The sequence below is a fragment of the Perissodus microlepis genome, chromosome 16 (genome assembly GCF_051167445.1).
Source record: "Perissodus microlepis isolate ML-2025 ecotype Zambia chromosome 16, ASM5116744v1, whole genome shotgun sequence".
In the NCBI taxonomy this organism is placed as follows: domain Eukaryota; kingdom Metazoa; phylum Chordata; class Actinopteri; order Cichliformes; family Cichlidae; genus Perissodus; species Perissodus microlepis.
Genome location: NC_140476.1, coordinates 759,226 through 779,536, shown reverse-complemented (window position 1 = coordinate 779,536; position 20,311 = coordinate 759,226). Strand labels below are relative to the sequence as shown.

Sequence of the window (20,311 nt, the reverse complement as noted above, 5' to 3'; positions counted from 1 at the left end):
TCGGTTTGTTGGTGATAATAATGATTTTTAGTAAAAATCATTAAGAATCTGTTTTCCTGTGAAAGGACTCGATGTGCTTTTAGAAAACAAAGTTTTATTGGATTTTATTTTTTCATTAAATAAATAGATAATAAAACGAAAAAGAAAACAGAAGGTTTTGTATTTATAATTGTATAAATACTTGAATATATTCAGACTTTGTGATTTATCGTGTTGTCACTTTTCTTCCTTTCACCCGCCTGTGTGAAAACAAAGCCCTGGGCTCCCTCTGCTGGTTCCTTAGTTGAGGACAGGCGGCAGAAAGCGCAGGAGGACCCAGTGCTCTTACGTTGAAGTTCTTCCGCTTCCTGTCTCGCTGCGATTGCGCTTCCCAAACGTCACTTGGTGGTTTCCAGGCTGCTGTTCGGGGGGCCGCCGCTGGAGGGCGCTGTGGGAGTTTATTAGTTAGGAGTTTTTTAAACGCTTTTATTTCTGTGAACTCTGAGAAGCTGCAGAGCTGTGAGGAAATGTCTCAGCGACTCGCTTTAATAAAGTTTTTAGAATCAAAGCCTGTTGGTCTGACTGTGACTGTTGTTTATTACTGTTGGTGTGAAGTGCAGGCACGAAGCTGTAACAAAGTCAACATCACAACACTTTTTCAAACTTTATTGTCAGACTACACAAAGCTTCCACATGATGACGTGTTTATGACATTCACTCCAAATTATATACAAATCAAAGGTGCCGAGCCGTTTCCAAATACACAACCTGCTCCTTAAACACACAAGTCATCACGAAGCCTGCAACAAGCGTGCAAATCATCCGAAAGCAAAACACGTTCCCTGATGCAGAGTTAAGGTGCTGGAACAGAGACCAGGAGAGGAAACGGAGACAGGACGAGGGACTGACGTCAAACCCAAAAAACCCGCTGAGCTCATTTTCACCCATTTTGTGGTGGAAAGTTCCAGACTCTTTGACTTTCAGTGCCAGTCCTCCGTGAACTGCCTGAAAACCATTATGGAGGTGTGTTACAGCCCAGTTTAGCAGATGGGAAGAGCTGTGGAAAAATCCCAGCGTGTCAGAGCGCTGCACGCTGCAAATGTGAGCTGCTCTGTTTGTGTTTACCACAGCAGATGGCGTTCACAGACAGACTTCTGCCTGTTGCATAACTACAAGTGTTTGTGCTCAGGAAGAGCAGGAGGAGCCTGACAGTCACCGAGGAGGGCAAACTCACCCAGCGGTTCTCCTTATTCCTGACTGGGTAAACTTGAAAACACAGACTGTATATAAAGATGGACAGCATGGCAATCGCCCTCTGGTGGCAGGTTGGGGTAAAAGTTATAAACCCCGCCCCCTCCAAATCAAAGTGATCTTAAACATTTTCTTCTCATGAGCAGTGCTTCTTAAATTTAGGTTTTCACCACTAACCAGGTGACGTCAGCTGTTGGACAGGCCTAGAGACCGGACAGGTCGGCCCGGAAAAATAAGGATTCTCCAGCTGGCTGGAGAAGCACTAAACCTCCCTGTGACCGCTTCCAGCAACCAGGTGGAGAATTCACATTTTTCCTTAGCAATCGGAGGTTTCCGTGCAGTCGCTGACTGGCTGATAAATGCTAAGTGTAAATGATGTAAGCATGATGTTAGCATGAAAATCAAGTGCAGAGACCCTCTGATGAAGTCAGACACTCACAGGCTGAGCATCTTTCATGTTACGTGGAGAAACTCAAGCGGACCGTGTGTCACTGCTGCTGGGTTTGTTTGCTGATGGGGCGTGCAGCCCTGACCCCTCCCTGACTTCACACCACATGATCTATAATTATGTCATAAAAGCTGCTCATATGAGACCAGATCCCAAGGCCTGCAAGACTCTGGGTGCTTATCAGAGTCTGCTGTCAGGACGGCTAACCAGGAGTCATTGGTCACTGCTAAGGCATTTAACTAACCAATATGGCGGAGAGGTCATGAATAATGTGCGCTTACATCAAGCCTGAACGTCAGTGTTTATCTGCACGTTCGTTTTTCGGGAAAAGGATTAGTGGTTTAAATGTCTACACTTTCAGCTGAAGTTCCACGTACAACCACTAGAGGGCTGCAAACAGCCAGAAAATAAAGAAGAACGTTTGTTTTGGTCATTTAGGGGCTGCTTCAAACAGCAACAGCCCATCAAAGGTTTATATGGACTGTTACAGTATAAGAAATGATAAATGTATCTTTATAGCTTAGGGTTTAACTCAGGAGCAGCTTTCAGTTCTGTCTTTGACCACCAGAGTGTGAGGAACTACCAGGACATAAGCAAACATGCACTGATTTGCCTGACAGCCTCTGTCGTGTGGCTGCAGCACAGCGACACCTGCAGAGCCAAAACTGAACCCTTTCAGAACAGAGAAACTCCAGGAAACTGAACCCTGTGTTCACATCAAACGTTTGTGCATGAGATCAAACCCAGTTTAAGAAAAAGGGCTAATCCCTCCACCCGGCCTTGATTAAGTCGAACGTGCTAGCTTGGACTCTGGCCATGTGTGTGCACTTTGTAGCTGTCCTGCTGTGAATGAGAATTAGAACCTGGAAGCGAATCAAAGCATTTCTGACGCACATCATTTTGGACTCTAAGGTTGGTGTTTGTAAAAGTGAGCCGTGCTCTGCGCACGTTTCAAAAGTTTCTGTTTGCGGGAACATTTCCTCACACAGAGGCGCTGAGCAGCGTGCAAAGTCCCACCGTGTAATTAAGCATAGAGGCCAGCGTGTGCTGGGTGTGGACCTGAACTCTGACTCTCTGCTCTGAATCCTCACTGCATGGGTTTAACACACACACACACACACACACACACACACGTTTATGTGCACACAGAGGTGTTTGTGCGAGCAGGTCTCACAGAGCCTCTCAGGACCCGAGCAGGAGGACAGCGAGAGCATGTAAGCTCCTCGGCCTTAAAGCGAGTGTGAAACAAACACATTCTGTTTGCGCTCTGCTGAGCGACAGCTGCGCAGCCCCGCCCACTCGTCCAGCTCAGCAGAGCCCAAGTCATGGTCGCCGTCCAAGCGAGTGCGCGGTGTTGGCTGCTGACGGAGGATCCTAACGCTGGCACTCGTGTTCTTCGGCGTCCATTTTAACCTGTTTCAAAACAACTTGTTTTATGAGGCCATCTGCTCTCAATCAGAGCAGCTGGGAAAACGCGGCACAGCGCCTGCCGAGCTCTCTGGCCTCAGCAGACCCCGCTGCTGTCGGACATGTTTACATTCAGAGGCGTCGTCCTTAATCCGACACAGCGGTGTGTATGAGTCATGTTTCAAAGACAGAGCGGCAGACGCGCTCGTCCCGCTCTGGACAGCGTTTACTGCGGCCAGCTGCCCCAGTACGTCTTGTTTTCATCTTCATAATCTGCACCGACAGGATTTCATCATGTGGCACACAAATGTTCTTCCACGAGGCCGTTATGTAACGCAGACCTGCAGGAAGCCAACGCGCCCTCGTTCTATCCGCAGCGCTGCTGAACGTTGGTTTGAGTTTGAAACCGCTCATCATTTGATGCTCTGGGAATGAGACTGGAGGAGTTAAAGTAAAGACGTGAATCTGAGAGCGGCTTCAGCGCTTTGTCGTGGAAATTCATTCTCAGACCGTCTTAATGTTGATTTATTATCTCGCCAAATAAAACTGAGTGCTGAGCTGCTGCCCAGGATGCACCTGAAGAGGTTTCATATGGGGTTTATTGTTGGCTCTTTTGAAGTATGAACTCCGGAGCTGTGAGCCTCTGAGAGGTTCTGCAAGTCTCTAGAGATTAGGGTTGGGCAAATATATCGAGTATCGCCGATCGGCTGAGCCCATCATCGATGCATTTATTTATTTGTCCATGAGTACGTTTGCTAATAATGATGGAGTTAATAGAAGCAGTCAACAGAAAAAAAATAATAGCGCTGTTTTAACAGCAGCCTCTTTCATCTGCGAGCACATGCACCCTCCTCAGAGTGCACACAAATGCTTGATGGAGCTGCAGAAGCTGGTGATAGCCTAGCATACTCAGCCGGACGGTGGACACGTGCATGCTCATGCAAGTTAGTCGTGTTTGAGTACTTTGCTCGTACTATGTGTCTGCACAAGTGGTACACCGCTTTGGTTACGTCCTTAGGTTTGCCTCTTTCATCCCAAATTGGCGACTTTATATGTTTTTAGTGCTGTCAGCTTTAACGCGCCATCATCATGACTAACACGATTAACAATGAACCCATCTGGAACACAGATTGAGTCAAAATCCCTTCTTTCTGCGCTCCAGATGGGTTGAGTACATTAAAAAAGTTTAATCGCATTAATCGTGACGACCGCGTTAATGCCGACAGCCCTATTAGTTCGTCCATGTTTGTACTTCTGCCCAAATCAATCCGTGCATGATTACATTGCTCCGCCCATCAAAAAGTCTGTGCATGCGTGAATATATCGCCCATCGTCGATTATTGGACTGATGATTGTCGGTTGGAAAATTTTTACATATCGCCCAACCCTACTCGAGATCTGCTATGAAATCTATTTTCTAAAGATATTCCTGCTGTGATGATGAGGATGGCGTGGCTCATCAGTAAAAGTGTGCAGAGAGCCCTGCTGTTTTTCTGATTTGTGTTTTTGCTGTAAGTTGTCGCCCATGTAAGTCTAAGAACTGAGAAAGAGACGGAGCACCTGGGCAGGACGGAGCGCTAACACCCAGCCGGCAGCTGGAGGCAGAGCCTGGATCTCTTCTGTCTCTGGGAACAATCGTGTTGTTTGTCTCATAGATTCAGGAAGCCTGCAGACTGTCTGCCCAGTAATGACTTCACAATTACAGTCGTTTAATCGCCGTATGGCACCTGAATGAACCACAGCTTTTGGTAACAGTTACGCTGCAGTCCATAAAGTCTGAGCGAGGTCTGAAGGCTGTGAGGCGGCTTGCGGTCGATGGTCGCTGACGTGAACCTTCAGTTCATGAAACGCAGACAGATTGAATGTGAACTGGAGGAGAAAAGTGAGCGCAGAGACAGGAGAGATCACCGCTCACAGCGCCTGCAGCCTGAGTCATGTTAGCACCTCGTCCCCTTCCAGCACATTTTTCCATGGAGTCATCCTCGCCCACTATTACTAAGGATTTACAGATCACTTACATGCCACTCACACACCAAACCATTAAAGTCCCCCAGCTTCAGTTTCCTGATGAGACACTCGTTATAAACTGTGAGTGAAAGGCTTTATGAACCACTAACACCAACAGCACATCAGTGAGTTATGAGAACATCGCTGGGCTCAGCTTACTGTTTGGTTTTGTTGGTAAAATGCTAAAAAGGCTCATTTTCATTATCTGTGACAGGTCAGAGTATCTTGACGGACACTGAGAGGTTAGCCGTAAAGCATCAGCACATGTTTAGACTCATGAGACTCCAGCAGGTCCTGGTAGTGGGAATTCCTGTTAACCTGACATGAAGCCCAAACCTAACCTATGATGTTTAATAAAGCTACGAGTTTCTACTGCGGTGCGTTACACGGTACCACAGTGGACGGTCAGAGTGTGTACATGCGTGTGAAACCTCTGTGGCTTCGCGCAGCTGTCCTCTTATCCAATCAGAGTGCAAACATTCCCAAACCTCGTTACAGGATCAGAGCATCAAAGGGCACTTCATCTCCGGGACAGGAGCAGCAGCAGGAAGGGAACGCGTCCCACAAAAAAGTGCCATCGGTGTCGAGGTTCAGTACACGAAGGTCACCAGCAGGTCCTGCAGGCGGTCTGCAGCCATCTCAGCCGGGTCATCAGAGGGGGGCGGGGAAACGGGCAGCAGGGGGAAGTGCTGGGAGAGGGTGGGGGCAGGCGGTCCTGCCACGCTGTACGCCTTCAGGGCGGACAGCCCGTTCAGCACGGCCACGTCCACGAAGGTCATATGCAGGAAGGAGGAGGAGCCAAAGGAAAGGGCGTCCAGCTCCGCTGTGACCCCCGCTGGGGGGGAGAGGGTCATTTCCTGGTCAGGGTATGGAGCCTGCGGCACGGCGCTGTGGATCCCGAGGGTCTGCAGACCCCGCAGAGCCAGGTACCGGCTGTCCACAGGTTTGATCCCGCAGAACGACAGGCGCAGGTGGCCCACCGAGCTGCCGTTCAGCAGCTCCTCCAGGACCCAGAGCTCCTTCACCCACACCGCCAGCTGCCCCGCCTCCCGCAGCCCAGCGCGGGGCAGGGCGGAGCGTGGCACGCTGTGGCAGCGGCACAGAGAGTTCGCCAGCACTTCGTCGCAGTCCGTGACGGGGGCAGAGCAACTGCAGTTACGCAGGCTGCGGCTAGTCGCAGCGCCGCTCTCGTAGAGTAGCGTCGTATTGGCCCTCGGGGAAGCTGCATGTGTGGGGGCGGAGCTCGTCGTCTGGGGGCGGGCGGCAGTCAGGAAGAACAGCAAGCACAGTGACCATGGCAACAGGGCAAAGACTGAGACTGGAGACATCTCCATGGAGACCAAACAGACTACATCTTCACCAGGTGGAGGGAGAGGACCAACCTGAGAACACACGGGGGGGGCAGGGTGTTAGCATGGACAGCACCAGAGAGCTCGACTCACACACACACACGCTCACACGCACACCCACAAACGCACACACCCACAAACGCACACGTGCACACACACACTCACAAACACGCACTCACACACACCCACACCCGCACGCACACACACACCCACACCCGCACACACACCCACGCACACCCACACACACACGCGCACACACACGCACACCCACACACACACACACCCGCTCGCACAAACACACACACACACACGCTCGCACAAACACACACACACATATTTTCATATCTTAGTAAGGACCTACGTAAGTAAGGATCTAAATGACGTTGCCATCATCATGACATCATTTCCCACCATAACTGTAACCCTGACACTAAAAACACATTTTGAGCCTCAGAAACGTCTTCAAACTCGTGGGGACGGCGTTTTGTCTACACACACACACACACACACACACACACACACACAGCTTTATGGGCTGATTTCCTTCCAGGCCTCGGGCTGGCGCTGGGTTGATGGAAGTTTCCTGTGCCACGCTGCGCTGCGGTCAGCGCGGCTGCGTCCCACCGTGTTAAACGCTCAGGAATGAGCACACTGCTGTCTTTATTCTCCAGCTCAGCAGCCGTGGAAAAGTGGACTGAATAAGCAGTCTAGACCTCCAGAGCGAAACTTTCCCCTCTTCTTTCCAGAGTTTATGTCGGACAAAGTCGAATCAGTTTTCCAAAAAACACAAACAAGTGATGCCTTCAGGAAGGTCACAGCCATTTCTTATTCTTCACTAATAACTTTAAATGCAAAGTTTCTGCAGACATCACTCGACCTGTGACACGTCTGAAACCTGAAATCATTACGTTGTCGTGGAAAGGTCAGGGGTCACTTTAGACCCTGCTGCTGTTGTAAACACTTTAATGACAATCAGACGAACGCAATGATGTGCTCACTTCTCCCGTCGGCACTCGGAGTAATTTTCCTGCCGTTCCAACAGAACCTGAGACACTGGGATCATTGTTCCCACACTGAGTGCTGTGAGGACAACCCGAGCAGGAAGGAGGAATTCTTCACATGTGAACTCTCGCTCTGCTGCCGCGCCGAAGTCACCAGCATCACCTCACAGCCTCTGACATCGATCAGCCCTCCGATTGGCCACACTGACCCAGCATTATCCTGTGCAGATGCAGGGATTCGTCAGCGAGAGGACCAAGAACATCTGGCTGTGTTTGCTTCACATGTTCTGGGGCTTTAAAGTAAAGTCTCTGAGAGCTCCATCCATCCATCATCCATCCATACATCCATCAAACCATCCATCCATCCATCAATCATCCATCAATCATCCATCCGTCCGTCCGTCAGTGACAGGACCAAGAACACCTTGCTGTGTTTGCTTCACATGTTCTGGGGTTTTAAATTGAAGTCTGTGAGAGCTGAGCTGTGGCGAGATGTTCAGCTTCCTGTTTACATTCATTAAAATAATTTCATTTACTCGCTTTATGCCCCAAATGAAACAGTGAGCACATCCAGACTCACAAGTTTGTGTTTGCTTTTGGTTTGGTTTGTGTCCACACAGACGTACAAACAGATTCAAACATCAGGATTACTGAATGTTTAAGTGAAGCAATAAAACCGTTTACCTGGAACTGACTTTTCTTTGAAAGAACAGTTTTCATGTTCCCGCCAGCTTCCAATGAGCCACAACCACCAACAAATGACAGTGCTCTGGAAACGTGATCGGACTGTGAGGGCACACGAGGAGGAGGTACGAGCCACTGGCAATGACCCCGATGCAAACACATCGATGAAACGCTCGCTAACTGCGCTCCACGAGACAGGAAGAGCTTGTGGCAGATGGAAAGTGCTGATGTGGTCACACGGTGGTAAAGGAAAGCTTAAAGTGGCCTGAGACAACATCACAGGAAGTTTCAGTTTCATCCTGTGACAGAGTGTGGTTAGTTAGTCTAGTTATTGTTCAAGTAAACGGTTAAATAGCTGTTCCACTGAAATCATCACTGAGGCGATGCCTGTGCTTACATCAGACTTTGAGTCATGCGGCCTGCCATCACTCAGTATGTCCCTACCACCATAAATATCATTATCGCAGCTCTCTTTGAACTATTGAGGCACAATTTTAAGGTGATATTGTGCTGCTCTGCTAACCTGCTCATGTTTCTAATAAATCTCTCCTGTTCTTCGCTCTGTTTTCGTCGGTTTTGTTGTGTTTCAGATTGTCGTTTTACTCAGCACTGTTTCTTTGGGAGCTTTGGAAAACCAGAGATTAAGGAGATGTCATAAATGTCAACAACAAACATGATGTTGGCTCTGAAAGCATCAGTGAGGCAGACCTTTCAGAGGTTTTCACATATTTGTGTTGTGGTGTTTTCTGTGTTGTGTGTCTGAAGCTGCACTGATCCCAGGTCAGTTTGTAGTTGAGGACACGCCTGTGCTGAGCTTGTGCTCCAAGTGCTGATGCAGTTTAAATGCTTCACTCGGGCTGTATTTAAATGCTCAGTGGGATCCGTCTCTCTCTGGGATCGTGCTCGGTTTTATCGTGTTTTGCTCCCTCGTCTGAAGCCGACTGCAGACTGTTGGGATATAAAGCGATCAGCGGCTTTACGAGGCCGACCCAGCTCTGCTCGAGGTGCTTCTGCACTCACGGATTCGGCAAACACTCTACACACCGCTTTAGCAGCCACAGGGGACGCTATTTATAGAAATGTTCCCGGACTTTGTTTCTGGGAAGATCTTTTTTCAGAACACAAACCGGTAACCTGCCAGCCTTTTATGGATTTCAGTGCAGTGTAAACAAGTGTGTGTGTGTGTGTGTGAAGTAAAGTCAACCTTTTACTCGTTTATAAAGGCTGGATAGTCTCGCCATGACATCACACACTAGTTTAGACACTTCACGGTCAGCACCATCTTTTATTTGGAGCTGAACAGAGGGCGCAGTGCTAAGATATCAGCTAGCTAGCTTAGTTAGGAGTTATAGGAACATAGCACACACACACACACACACACGGATACCTGTTCACAACGCTTCATAATCACTCAGGCTTCCTGGGCAGTTGGTACAGTGACCTCACAGCAGCCATATTATTGGTCACATGATGCCATTAAAAATGATCCAACAGCACGAACACTGTGCAGAGGTCAAGTTCATGTAAAGCTAGCAGACAGCTAGCAGCTACAGCCAGCTGTGTCACCATCCACCTGGCAGAGGCCACGCCCCTGATTAAGGCCTCAGGCTCATGTTTGTTTCTGCTGTAAAGTTGGATCTTCTAACATGGGAGTCTGGGGGACTGCCTCCCTGCTGGAGCCTCTGCTGGACGTTAGAGGAACTGCAGCGTTGGCTGGCGTCTGCTCCTTTTTCCAGTTGAATGCACTAATTAAACTCAAGTGTTTAATTTGGATGTTGATTAGCAGGTAACAAGGTGGCAGGTGTTGATTTGTCAAACTTTGGATTCTAGGAGGTCACAGTGGCCACCTCCATCTTTTATATACAGTCTGTAGAGTAAAGCGGTTAAATCGAGCCGTCGACCATGAAAGATTCTGGTGAGATGACTGTGTGGCTATAAATAAACGTGACTTCAGCGTGGCTGGTTTACAGTAGCAGCTGCACTCCGTCCCCTCCATCCTCCACCGTCTTACCTCACTGCTAATATTAGTCATAGTCTTTCCAGCTGTTCCCAGCATCTGGCCCTCCCGCTCATGATACCAGTCACTTTCTGTGTGTGTTCCCTCGCTCTCTCCACTCCCTTTCCTCCATCTCCATCTGTAATCCTGCAACGAGCTGCAGCTGCAGGGCCGGATGCTGGAAATCGACCACTGAAAACACATTCCACACTCTGACACGACACTCTTCTTCCTCTCATGTGATTGCGTGTCATATTTGTGCTCTTTTAAAGCATCTTTGTTCAGTAAATATCTGTCACATGTGTGCGACAAATACAAACGGGCTGCTCGGACCACAATATGTGAGCGGCGGCTGACCCGAGGACAGAAAAGCGACAGCGAAACGAGCTGGACAGGGTTAAAGCGTATGAGTGCGAGGTGGCCGCCGCTCGTTAAAGGAGAGGCTCAGCACATTCCTCTGACATCATGCTCCGCCACAGGCACCCACCCTAATCCGCCCTTCCTTTCTCCTTCTTCCAGCTACAGCTCGTTTCTTCCTCCATCTCCCTCTGAGCAGCTGCAGCTTCACAGGCAGAGCTGAAAGACTCACAGCTCTGAACACTGAACGTAAAACCGATTATCTAACATGATTTATTGGTTTATTCCTGAGCGGTTCACCGTGTTCTTGTGACCCAGTCCGCTGCATCATGTGCTCTTTTAACCACCAAGCTCAGGCCTTTATTGTGGCGTCTTCATGGTAACCGTCTTTAAAACAGCTCACAGTCACACCATCATCCATCAGACATTTAAATTTGGTTAAAAAACTGTTCCCAACAGCACAACAAGACAAGCCCAGACATGTCTGACAGCGAGAGCCACGTTTTGGCTTTGATGATGATTGAACACCTTAAAACACAGTTTACCTGCTGTAAACATCGATTATATGAGCCCAGCACTTTTATTCTATCTTCCTACCATCACAGTTATGGAGGCTGTGCTGTGATGATTACATATGTTATGGTAACAAATCCCAAAGCATAAGAAGAGAAAGTCATTCATTATTATTATCAAGGTCCAAGTAAAGTTTACAAGGTCGATCGATGTAGGCGAGGATGAAGAGAATCAGGAAAACAATAAAAGATGATCAGCCTTCAAAGGAACGCAGGAAGCTAATGATCGGGCTTTTTGTCTGCTGTGGTCTGAATCAGTCGGAGCTTTGGTGTCTGCTCACACAGAGTGAAACACAACGCGTCACTATGAACCAGGTGGGAACGTCCAGTCTGCTTATTGGCCAGGTGTGTTTGAGGCAGGAGCGACAAAGGTAAACACAGGTACCCTCTGTGTACGCCACACACCACAAATGAAGCGCTTTGGCGATTGTTTGGACCTGAGCCGAGATCTCGTCCGACCTGAGTAACCAGCTCAGGTGTGAAAAACCCACACTAAAGAAGACATCAGACAATAAGACGAAAAAACACTAAAAACAAGTACGGGCTAAAATATTCAAATCAAAAAAGTCCAAAAATCAGAATCTGTAATCTCAATGTGCGGGGAGGCGAACGAGGAGAGGCCAAAGAAAAGCCCGGGTAATCATCCATGAATAATAATCTGCTGGTTTCCAGTGTTCTCGGTTGGTCAGCCTCCCATATGTCCGAGTGCGAGTCGTCCGTTTCATGCAAGTGTAACATGCAGAGCGGCGCAGGCACATGCTAACATGTCTTTAGCCTCGTCACTCTCCTGTCAGTGGGACCAAATTAAACCACAATGTTTGTAACAACAAACCTAATGAGACACTGACACTCCGTCACCCAACCGAACAGGGATATTTTAGATTAGATAACAAAGGAAACAAGGCTACAGCTATCCAGAGCTCAGAGCCTCGGTATGAGCAATGAAAGGATGAAAGCAGTCAGCTGTTGAGAGCAGATCCTGGAACTGACTGGAGTTTGGGGGAAATCATAAAGTTTAAGCATTTCTTTCATTATGAAAATAAAGTTCTTGGAAAGAATATGGCGTCAGCAGGTCATTGCTAGAGAAAAGTCTGAATGCACGGGCGGTGCATCTCTAGTTTGGAAGCGTTGGGGCTGCATGTGTTTAGAAAGGCTCAGAGATCCAGACGTAGACACAGAGAGCTTACATCCAGCAGCAGAATGATTTTTCTCTCATACCAATATAAACAGATGTTTGAGTAAAACACTGATTTGGGGGAAATTGTCGAGCAGCCTGAGGCGTATCGGGTTAATCTGCAGTTCCATCTCTAAGACCAGCTGAGTAAAGAGAAATGACTGAAGAAGCTGTGAGGCTCTCAGTGATGGCGTCTCCCTTCTTCGTGGTTACAACTGTTGTTTCAGTGCTGATGAAGCGCTTCCTGTGTGTGGAGCATGTTTACGCGTCACTGACCTCCATCAGCCGTTCACTGGAGGTTTAAATCTGTGCTGCTGCAGACGCCCCCTGCCCCATACTTTTCCCCACATTGAGACTGCGGTCTCTTTATTTTTAAGTAGACGGCAGGAAGTAAAACTAAAGTCCAGACTCTTATACCTGGGCATCATCCATCTATCCATCCAGACTTAAAGACGACCTCTGACAGGGTCAAACATACGATCTGACAGTAAGATTATTTAAGACGAGTGCATATATGGACTTTACCTCAAAGAAACCGCTACAATCTTGCCATCTTCAAGTTACTTTAAATGACTAATAGATTTTTATCATTAAGAGTTCTTGTACTTGTATCCACTTGTGAGAGATTTCCTTGGAATATGAAGATATCCGCTGCATCTGTGTGAAGAAGTGTTTCTCTGTGTCTGTGGAACCTGAAGGTCTCAGATCCTCTTCAAAGTGTGCTGAAGCTTTAAAATGAGCACATATAGAGGCTGGGACATTCACAGCAGTCAATCTCTCTGAGCCGCTCTCCTGGCCAGGCTCTAACAGCGCACACGTAAAAAGTCAGTAAAATGTGGGCTGTCCACCGACTCAAGCGCGGAGCGTGAAACTGCGCTGGCTTCAGAACACGTTACCGTCAGAGGATCAGCCCTCTGGCTGCTGCAGGAGCTCCTGATTGTTAAAAGATGGAAGAAATGAATTCAGAGTTCAAATGAAGCCAGTGAGCTCAGGGTTTACTTTGATGCTGAAGCTCCTGGACGCGATGCCCCGACGAGGTCAGAACATGCGGTGAGTCTGTGGGTTTAGCTGTGAGCGGCCATAAGGACAGACGGATGATGACTCAGCTTTCTGCTGGTTTCTCTGTGATCTCAGCAGCGTCTGCTTCTCATTACTGACCTGACCGATCCCTGGACCCACCATCGCAGCTCTAATCACACACACACTCATTCACAGACATCAGTGTGTGTGCGTGTGTGTGTGCGTGTGTGTGCGCACTCACATGTGTGGCTCACAGCGGGTTCAGGTGGCACGGAGCTCTGGGCTGATCGTCCTGCTTCCTGCGGCGGTGAGAGCAGCAGCAGCGTCCACATCTGTCTGCAGGCTGGCAGGAAACACTCATCCCTCTGCCTGCGAGCAGGGAGGGAGGGAGAGGAGGCCGGGATGGATCAGAGCCGGGGCTGAGAGGAGGAAGGAGGTGAGGGAGCCCAACTCTCTGCACACTGTGTGGAAACTTTCCTCATCAGATGGAAGAGCGTGGCCAGCTCCCTGTCCATGTTCTCTGCCCACTTCTGCATCTGCGCCTCCTCCTCAGCCTCACTCTCCTCCCCCTGTGGACCCGCCTCCTGCGTCTTCTCCATCAAACATTTAAGAATGCAGCCATCTCGTGGCTCCTCAGGCCATTGCAGGGGGAACAGGGCAGAAGCATTCAGCAGAAGCCTCGCTGTGTGCTCGTTCAGGCTGCAGGACATGAAAAGACTCAGATATCAGCTGAGCATCTGAAGGTGCAACAATACTAAGTTTAACTTCCACCAGCTTCTTTTTAAAATTCTCCTCCAGACATGTCGCTGACAGTAAGAATGAGAGGCTCGTTGACTCGCTGCACCATCTTGTGGAATAAACTGGTATTACACACAAGTGCCAGATTTGTTTCTGGACATGAAGTCATCGTTTTTATCTGTTTTAGCAGCTTTATATCGTTTGGTTTTGAAACAGATGTTATGAGTTTAGCAATTCTTGCTTCTGGTCTCATATATGTTGAGTCCAGCTTTACCACTCAAACTCACATGACCGATTAAAGATGCCACAGCAACAAAATGCTGCCACACTGAGTCTCCATGTCAGCATGTGTAGACTAACTAACCCTTACGCCCCTAAACCAGAATTATGATAAAGAAAAAATATGTATTGCCTCCATTTTTAGGTAAGGAGTTGTAACTTTGCTGTTTGCAAAATTTGTGCTGTTAAAATGTTTTGTTTTCAATTTTCTTAATACAGTTAAAATGAAAAAATAACAGTAAATTCAGACCTGTGAGGTTGTGCTCAAAGAATGACACCAAACAAGGCGAGGAAACCGCTTTTAAAGGTGAAATGCAGAATCAGAAGTAGTCAAAAACAGCCGATTATACCCGGGACCTCAGAGGGTTTTAAGGGAGTCATACTGCACCCACTCCAGCAGCACCTCAACTATGGGGCACCGTTTGTAAAGTGAAACATGCTGAAATTAACGGCAACATTTTTCCACATTTAGCTCAAAACAAGTCATTTTTTACAACATTTAGTAAAATATTTCTAACTTTTCATATTTAAAACAGAATTTTAAATCTAAATGTTAAATGTTAAATCTAAATGTTTAGGCTAACATGCAAATTTATTGCACGGATCAGCGGAAATACCAAAATAAAAGCTTTCCGAAAACCTCCGGTGCAAAAGTGTGCCGGTAGTGGTCAGACACGTTCTCACTCCCAAAGGATAATAATTTTCGCTAGGTGACAAATTGTCAACATTTTATGCTTTCGGGTACCCAACACGTTCCTAAATTACGGCATCGGAAAAAGGAGAGCACATGAGAACCGTTTGGACTCAATCTACACATGTTCGTTCATTTTCTAAAAATCGCTTTGGAAAACACTATTTTACGTCATTTAACTGCTAGTAAAGGTTAGGAATAAGGTTATAGTTAGGGATAAGGTTAGGTTTAGGGCTGGAACACATGGCTGGGACGTCTATTATGGCGGGACCGTCATTCCACTGGAATTCAGCCATAACCCGGCACGGACCATGAGAAAGCACGTCCGGCGATTTAGCTGAAAACATCGGAAGATCCGTTTTGTCGGCCATCCAAAGGTTCAGCAGTAGTGCACTCTTAGCAGCTGCAGTCTCCACTTCACAATCGCTGCAGCACATGTCCAGCAAAATCGCTGGATATGCTCGTAGGCAAGAAGTGAAGCAGCACATGGCGGGGAGAAGTGAGGAGGAGAACAGACAATTTTGCACCGGAGGTTTTCGGGAAGCTTTTATTTTGGTATTTCCGTTGATCCGTACAATAAATTTGCATATTAGCCTCAACATTTAGCCTCAAGTGACAAAATAACCTTTTAAGATATTTTCAGGCGAGAATGTAGCTGTGTAATGCTCAAATATCTACTTAATTTATCAAAATATCACATATTTGCAAAAGTGCTTCCACGTTTTCAGAGAGCTCTGTTATCCACCAGCGCCATAGCTGAGTGGGAGGTCAAGGCTCGATAAAGTCCGGGAGCACAGCTAACTCCTGGCTTATTGTTTTCAACCCCCCCTGCACTCTTTTGCTACTCAGGTTAAACATGATTTAAATAATTAGTTAGGGCTATGGATTGAAAATACCCCCCACACCCCACCCTACCCCTAACGGCTACACCTCCCGAAGAATTTTGTCTGGGCTCTTATCTCACTTTTTTATTTCAAACAATCAACAGAAAATTTCACCGACATATTTTTATATAAGGTTTTTAAGGCTGTGGTGTTAATTTTTAAATAACATGAGCCCAACGGCAGCAGCAACGCTAGGCTAACACTAACTAGCTAGCAAGATTATAAACCTGGTGCTAAATTAAGACAAGCCACAAAATCAGTTTGAATAAGAGTAAACATTTACTCACCAAGTCAGTGTATCAGGTAAAGATCCACAGCAATGACAGTAATCTCTTGAGCTGACGCTTCTCCAGGTTTGCTCAACATATTAGTGATGGGTCGTTCGCGAACGAAATGGCTCTTAGAGCCGGCTCTTTGACGTGAACGACGGGAGCCGGCTCCTTATCGCGAGCCGTCATGTGGGTTGTATTTTTTTTTTTTTTTTCTTTTCTTTCTTTCTCTCAGCCTCTCTCTCGCACTTTTTTTCCGCTTCACTCCGCACGCCAGCCTTGTGCTTTACGCTGGGCAGAGGGGGGAAGGGCGGTAGTTACACTCAGTAGCACACGAACAGAGCCAGAGGGAGAGAGAGAGAGAAAGAGAGCCAGGGACAACAACGTCATATTAGAAAGGTATAGTAATCATCCACAACTATTTTCGGTTGCAGATGATAAAGGATTCAGAAAGTTTATTCATGCAGGTCCATATGACAGAGAATATGCGTCTTCTTTTTGTTTTCATATTATAATTTATATTTAATTGTGTTGTGGTTTGCAGTGTTTTGTGTTGTTTTCACTTTAAATTTGTAAAAGGAAAAAGCTGAAAATTTAAATAGTTAAAAGTTGAAATGTGAATAGTTGATTTTTGTATTATATGATTTATTTATTACATTTCATGTGGAGTGAATAAATAAAAGTATATTGGCCCCCTAGAGACAAAGCACGTAAAAACTCAGAAGCACGTACAAAAGACAACAGAAGTGCTCCAGGATGCTGGGCGCAGTGTTGAGCTTTTGTTATCTTGTGGCTACACAAGCCAGCAAGTACCAACGACCGGATTTGGTGTGTGGTAGTAACAGGTAAATGAACTTTTTTTTAAATTATTTGAATATATATGAGTGCCTGTGTATAAATACACAAACAATACACACATGCTTTCAATTGTGTAATTTAAGTGATCTAGTAGCTCTGCTTTGGAAGTTCAGTTCATGCTAGAAATGTGTTTTGGAGTTTATACGTGTTTTGTCTCTAGGGGCCACTGCATATATTTATATATAAACATATATAAATAAAACCACTTTTTTTTTACGTTAGTAATTCCTTTTATGCATAATTTTATATTATTGTTAATAATAAATTAATTAAAGCAACAAAACAACCTGAAGAGCCGGTTCGGAGCCGAAAGAGCCGGCTCTTTTTAGTGAGCCGAACCGAAAGAGCCGGGTCTCTAAAAAGAGCCGGAAATCCCATCACTACAACATATTCCATAACAAATGCACCATGAACATGCGGACTGATCCGAGAGGGAGGAGGACGGTAGTCACGTGGCATTTTCAAACCACATCTTTCATCCTTCCGCCCTGAGAAGCAAAACTTCCAGCTTACTTAGTTTTTCTAAGTTAAGACAACTCAAATAAATTGAGTTTCAGCATTTTTGCATAAAAAGTATTGGTAACTTATTTAAATCGAGTTCTAATAACAAATTGTTAAAAATTGAGTTCAGCCTATTTAATATTTTTAATTAAACACAATATTACATTTTACAGTGCACGATTAACATGTTGTGGTTACTTTTTGCGGTTTATATGGGTTTTTTTTTTTAATTCACAATAACAGGAAAAAGGGAGGAGAAGTCGTGTACGGGTTTATGTTCATGCGTACAATACGCCGAGGTGACACAGCTTTACATCACTGCAGTACTTTTACAGCAGCAGGATCGTAAAGTTGTTTTCTCTGTTGTTGTGTTATGACGGATGGACGCCTCAGTGCACACTCAGTAAAGCAATGTTTTAACCAGAATCAGCACTTGATCGTTCTATACCTGCGATGTGTTAGTCTCCTGATGTCAGCCGTGAGTCTGCTGACACATCAGGGAATCCATCCTACCTGACAAACCATCCTACCCGTTATTTCTGCGCATACGCACAACACGAAATTCAGTGCCAAACCATGCTACCTTTGTGAATGTGACCTACAAACATACTTTCACAGGTAAAATGAAGTGGCCAACCGTCCTGGCTTTATGAATATGAGCTACAAGCATACTCTGATGGGCACAGTTACGTGGCAAACCGTCATACCTACTTAAATTGGTGCTGAAATTACTCTGTGACAGCAGAAATGTGCATAAACTACTTACGGTAGGACGTTTTGCCAAAGTAATGCGTGTCCCACTGCGGCTCAACATCGCCTGTCCCGTGTGAACAGCACCTGTCCTCCTTCAGGGCCAAAACTGCGAAGGATGACCGCCTCCAAGACACCGACTGCCTGCAGGACACGTTCCATGTGTAAGGACTTCGCTCACCGTTAGTTAGAAAGGATCGCTCGCCTCTGTGCTTCTTCTTTGGTTGAGGTACCTTGGATTAGAAATCGCTGCTTCCACCTAGTGTATCCAGCCAAAATGATCACAGCTACGCGACATTTGTTGATCTCTTTCCAATGGTTTGCAATTTAATATATGTAACGGAGCGAAGGTGATTTTATTTCCACAGTGTTTTTTTAAAGGAGGGAAACCTTCCTCCAAACGGACAGAGCAGTGGAGCCGCCAAGGGAAAGCACACGGATAAAAACTGTATAGTTAAAATATAATTTATTATATTGAAATAGTTCAAAATATAAAATGAATTAAAACAACCCTGGCCAGGGGACAACACAGTAAAAATCAATAAAACACAACATTTAAAGTCCAGTGGCGTCCGCCGCGGTATAAGAGTCACTAAGAATTAAAAATCCAGTGAAGCGGTGCAGAAGGGAAACCCGGCGGCGTCCTCGCCTTCCTCTCCGCGTTCTGCGCCCCGGTGCGCTAAAGAAAGGGAGGCAGCGGCAGTCACTACTCTTTTAGGCAGCTTTCATTCATTAAAAGGGGACAAGTCAAAAGACTTACCCCGGGTGGGCAGAGCTCTTAACTTAGTAAAACGGGGGGAAAGGGCGGAGTCTCTCCAGAACAGATTGACGGTATAACCAAAACATGCAATATAAAAAAATAAATAAGCACACTTCACATTAAAATACAGCAAAGCAAAACAACATCCGTCCTTCCCTGGATGACATATACATTTAGGAAATACTACCAGCTTAGTACCAGATATACTTAGTTGAGTTCTTTCCCCGCCACAAAATACAATAACGAAATAACAACAAAAAGACTTTAGTTCATATCAAAGTTAGATTTCTTTTATCTATCTTAAGGCTTTCCAGGCTGTTCTCGCTCCTGTCGTTAGCTGACGTTTGTACGAGACTTTATTAGCGACAATGAAAACAAGGTAGCATTCAAAGCCTGTCTGTATTTCTTCACCTTGGGGTGCTTATGGATATATTATCGCTGTTAACCTAAAAAAACGTTTAAGGTTCTTTGTTATTGATAAATGAGCCACATGAGAGCTAATACGTACTTGAAACAGGATTTATTATTATTATTATTTTTTAACTTTAAACGGTTTTCTTCGGGCCAAGAACTGCGTGCGACGTCACGCTGGCTGCCTGCTTTGATCTATCAAAACGTTCTTCGGAGTGGGCGTGGCTTCGGACATGCGAGGCATTAAATACCCCTGCACAATTCCAGTAAAGCTCAGTTCAACGCATTTACGCATCAGAGCAGCGAGTGTAATTTAAGCGCATTTAGTTTACAAAGAGCACACATGTCTAGCCCAACTCCAACTACACATCAAATGAATCCCACTTCTCCAGTTCAGAGTTTAAATAGTACAGACTTTAACATGAATACTCCACTCACTTACACCTCAGTGGAAACTTGGGAGTTACTCATCAACCACTTTTTTGGTACAATTGTACCACAGTGGCAATCTCTGGTACCGTTCAAACCAGAGTACTGTGACTTTCGTCTGCTTTCCACTTTGTTAACAGACATGCTGAAGTTTTGTAAAATGTTAGTGAGATCAACCAGGGAACCCACAGAGAATGGAGATCCAACCTCCATGCAGACCTCTGAGGTCTGTCTTCAGTCCATGGGCACAGACTGCCCCGAGAAAACAGAGGATACAGGAGCAAAGGACAGCATCCTGAATGAAAGCTCTGTGGATGACCACAGTGATCATGAAAACTTAGAAACTCCAGGACTGGAGGCTGAAGCAGCCCTAGACTGCATATCTGTGGGCAATTCAAACACACAACTCGAAACAATAGACACAGCAAACTTCACAGCTGATACAAAAGACTTTGACAAAGCAGAATCTTGTCTCCTGGAAAACAATGTGAAGCTA

General features: G+C 46.2%; 1 protein-coding gene across 2 annotated transcripts; it reads right to left on the bottom strand.

The window, feature by feature from the left end:
* Window positions 1-629: 629 nt before the first annotated feature.
* On the bottom strand, window positions 630-18,274 carry LOC146370137 (exosomal polycystin-1-interacting protein-like). Of its 2 annotated transcripts, XM_084955009.1 has the most exons (3): window positions 16,125-18,274; window positions 13,487-13,944; window positions 630-6,474 (listed from the first exon to the last, which is right to left on the bottom strand). In XM_084955009.1, the coding sequence occupies exon 3, from the start codon at window positions 6,424-6,426 to the stop codon at window positions 5,683-5,685; it is 744 nt and encodes a 247-aa protein (XP_084811135.1). In that variant the 5' UTR covers window positions 6,427-6,474; window positions 13,487-13,944; window positions 16,125-18,274; the 3' UTR covers window positions 630-5,682. The 2 variants fall into 2 exon arrangements, with proteins under 2 accessions (XP_084811135.1, XP_084811136.1); XM_084955010.1 differs by lacking the exon at window positions 16,125-18,274 and having other exon boundaries at window positions 13,487-15,494.
* Window positions 18,275-20,311: the final 2,037 nt, after the last annotated feature.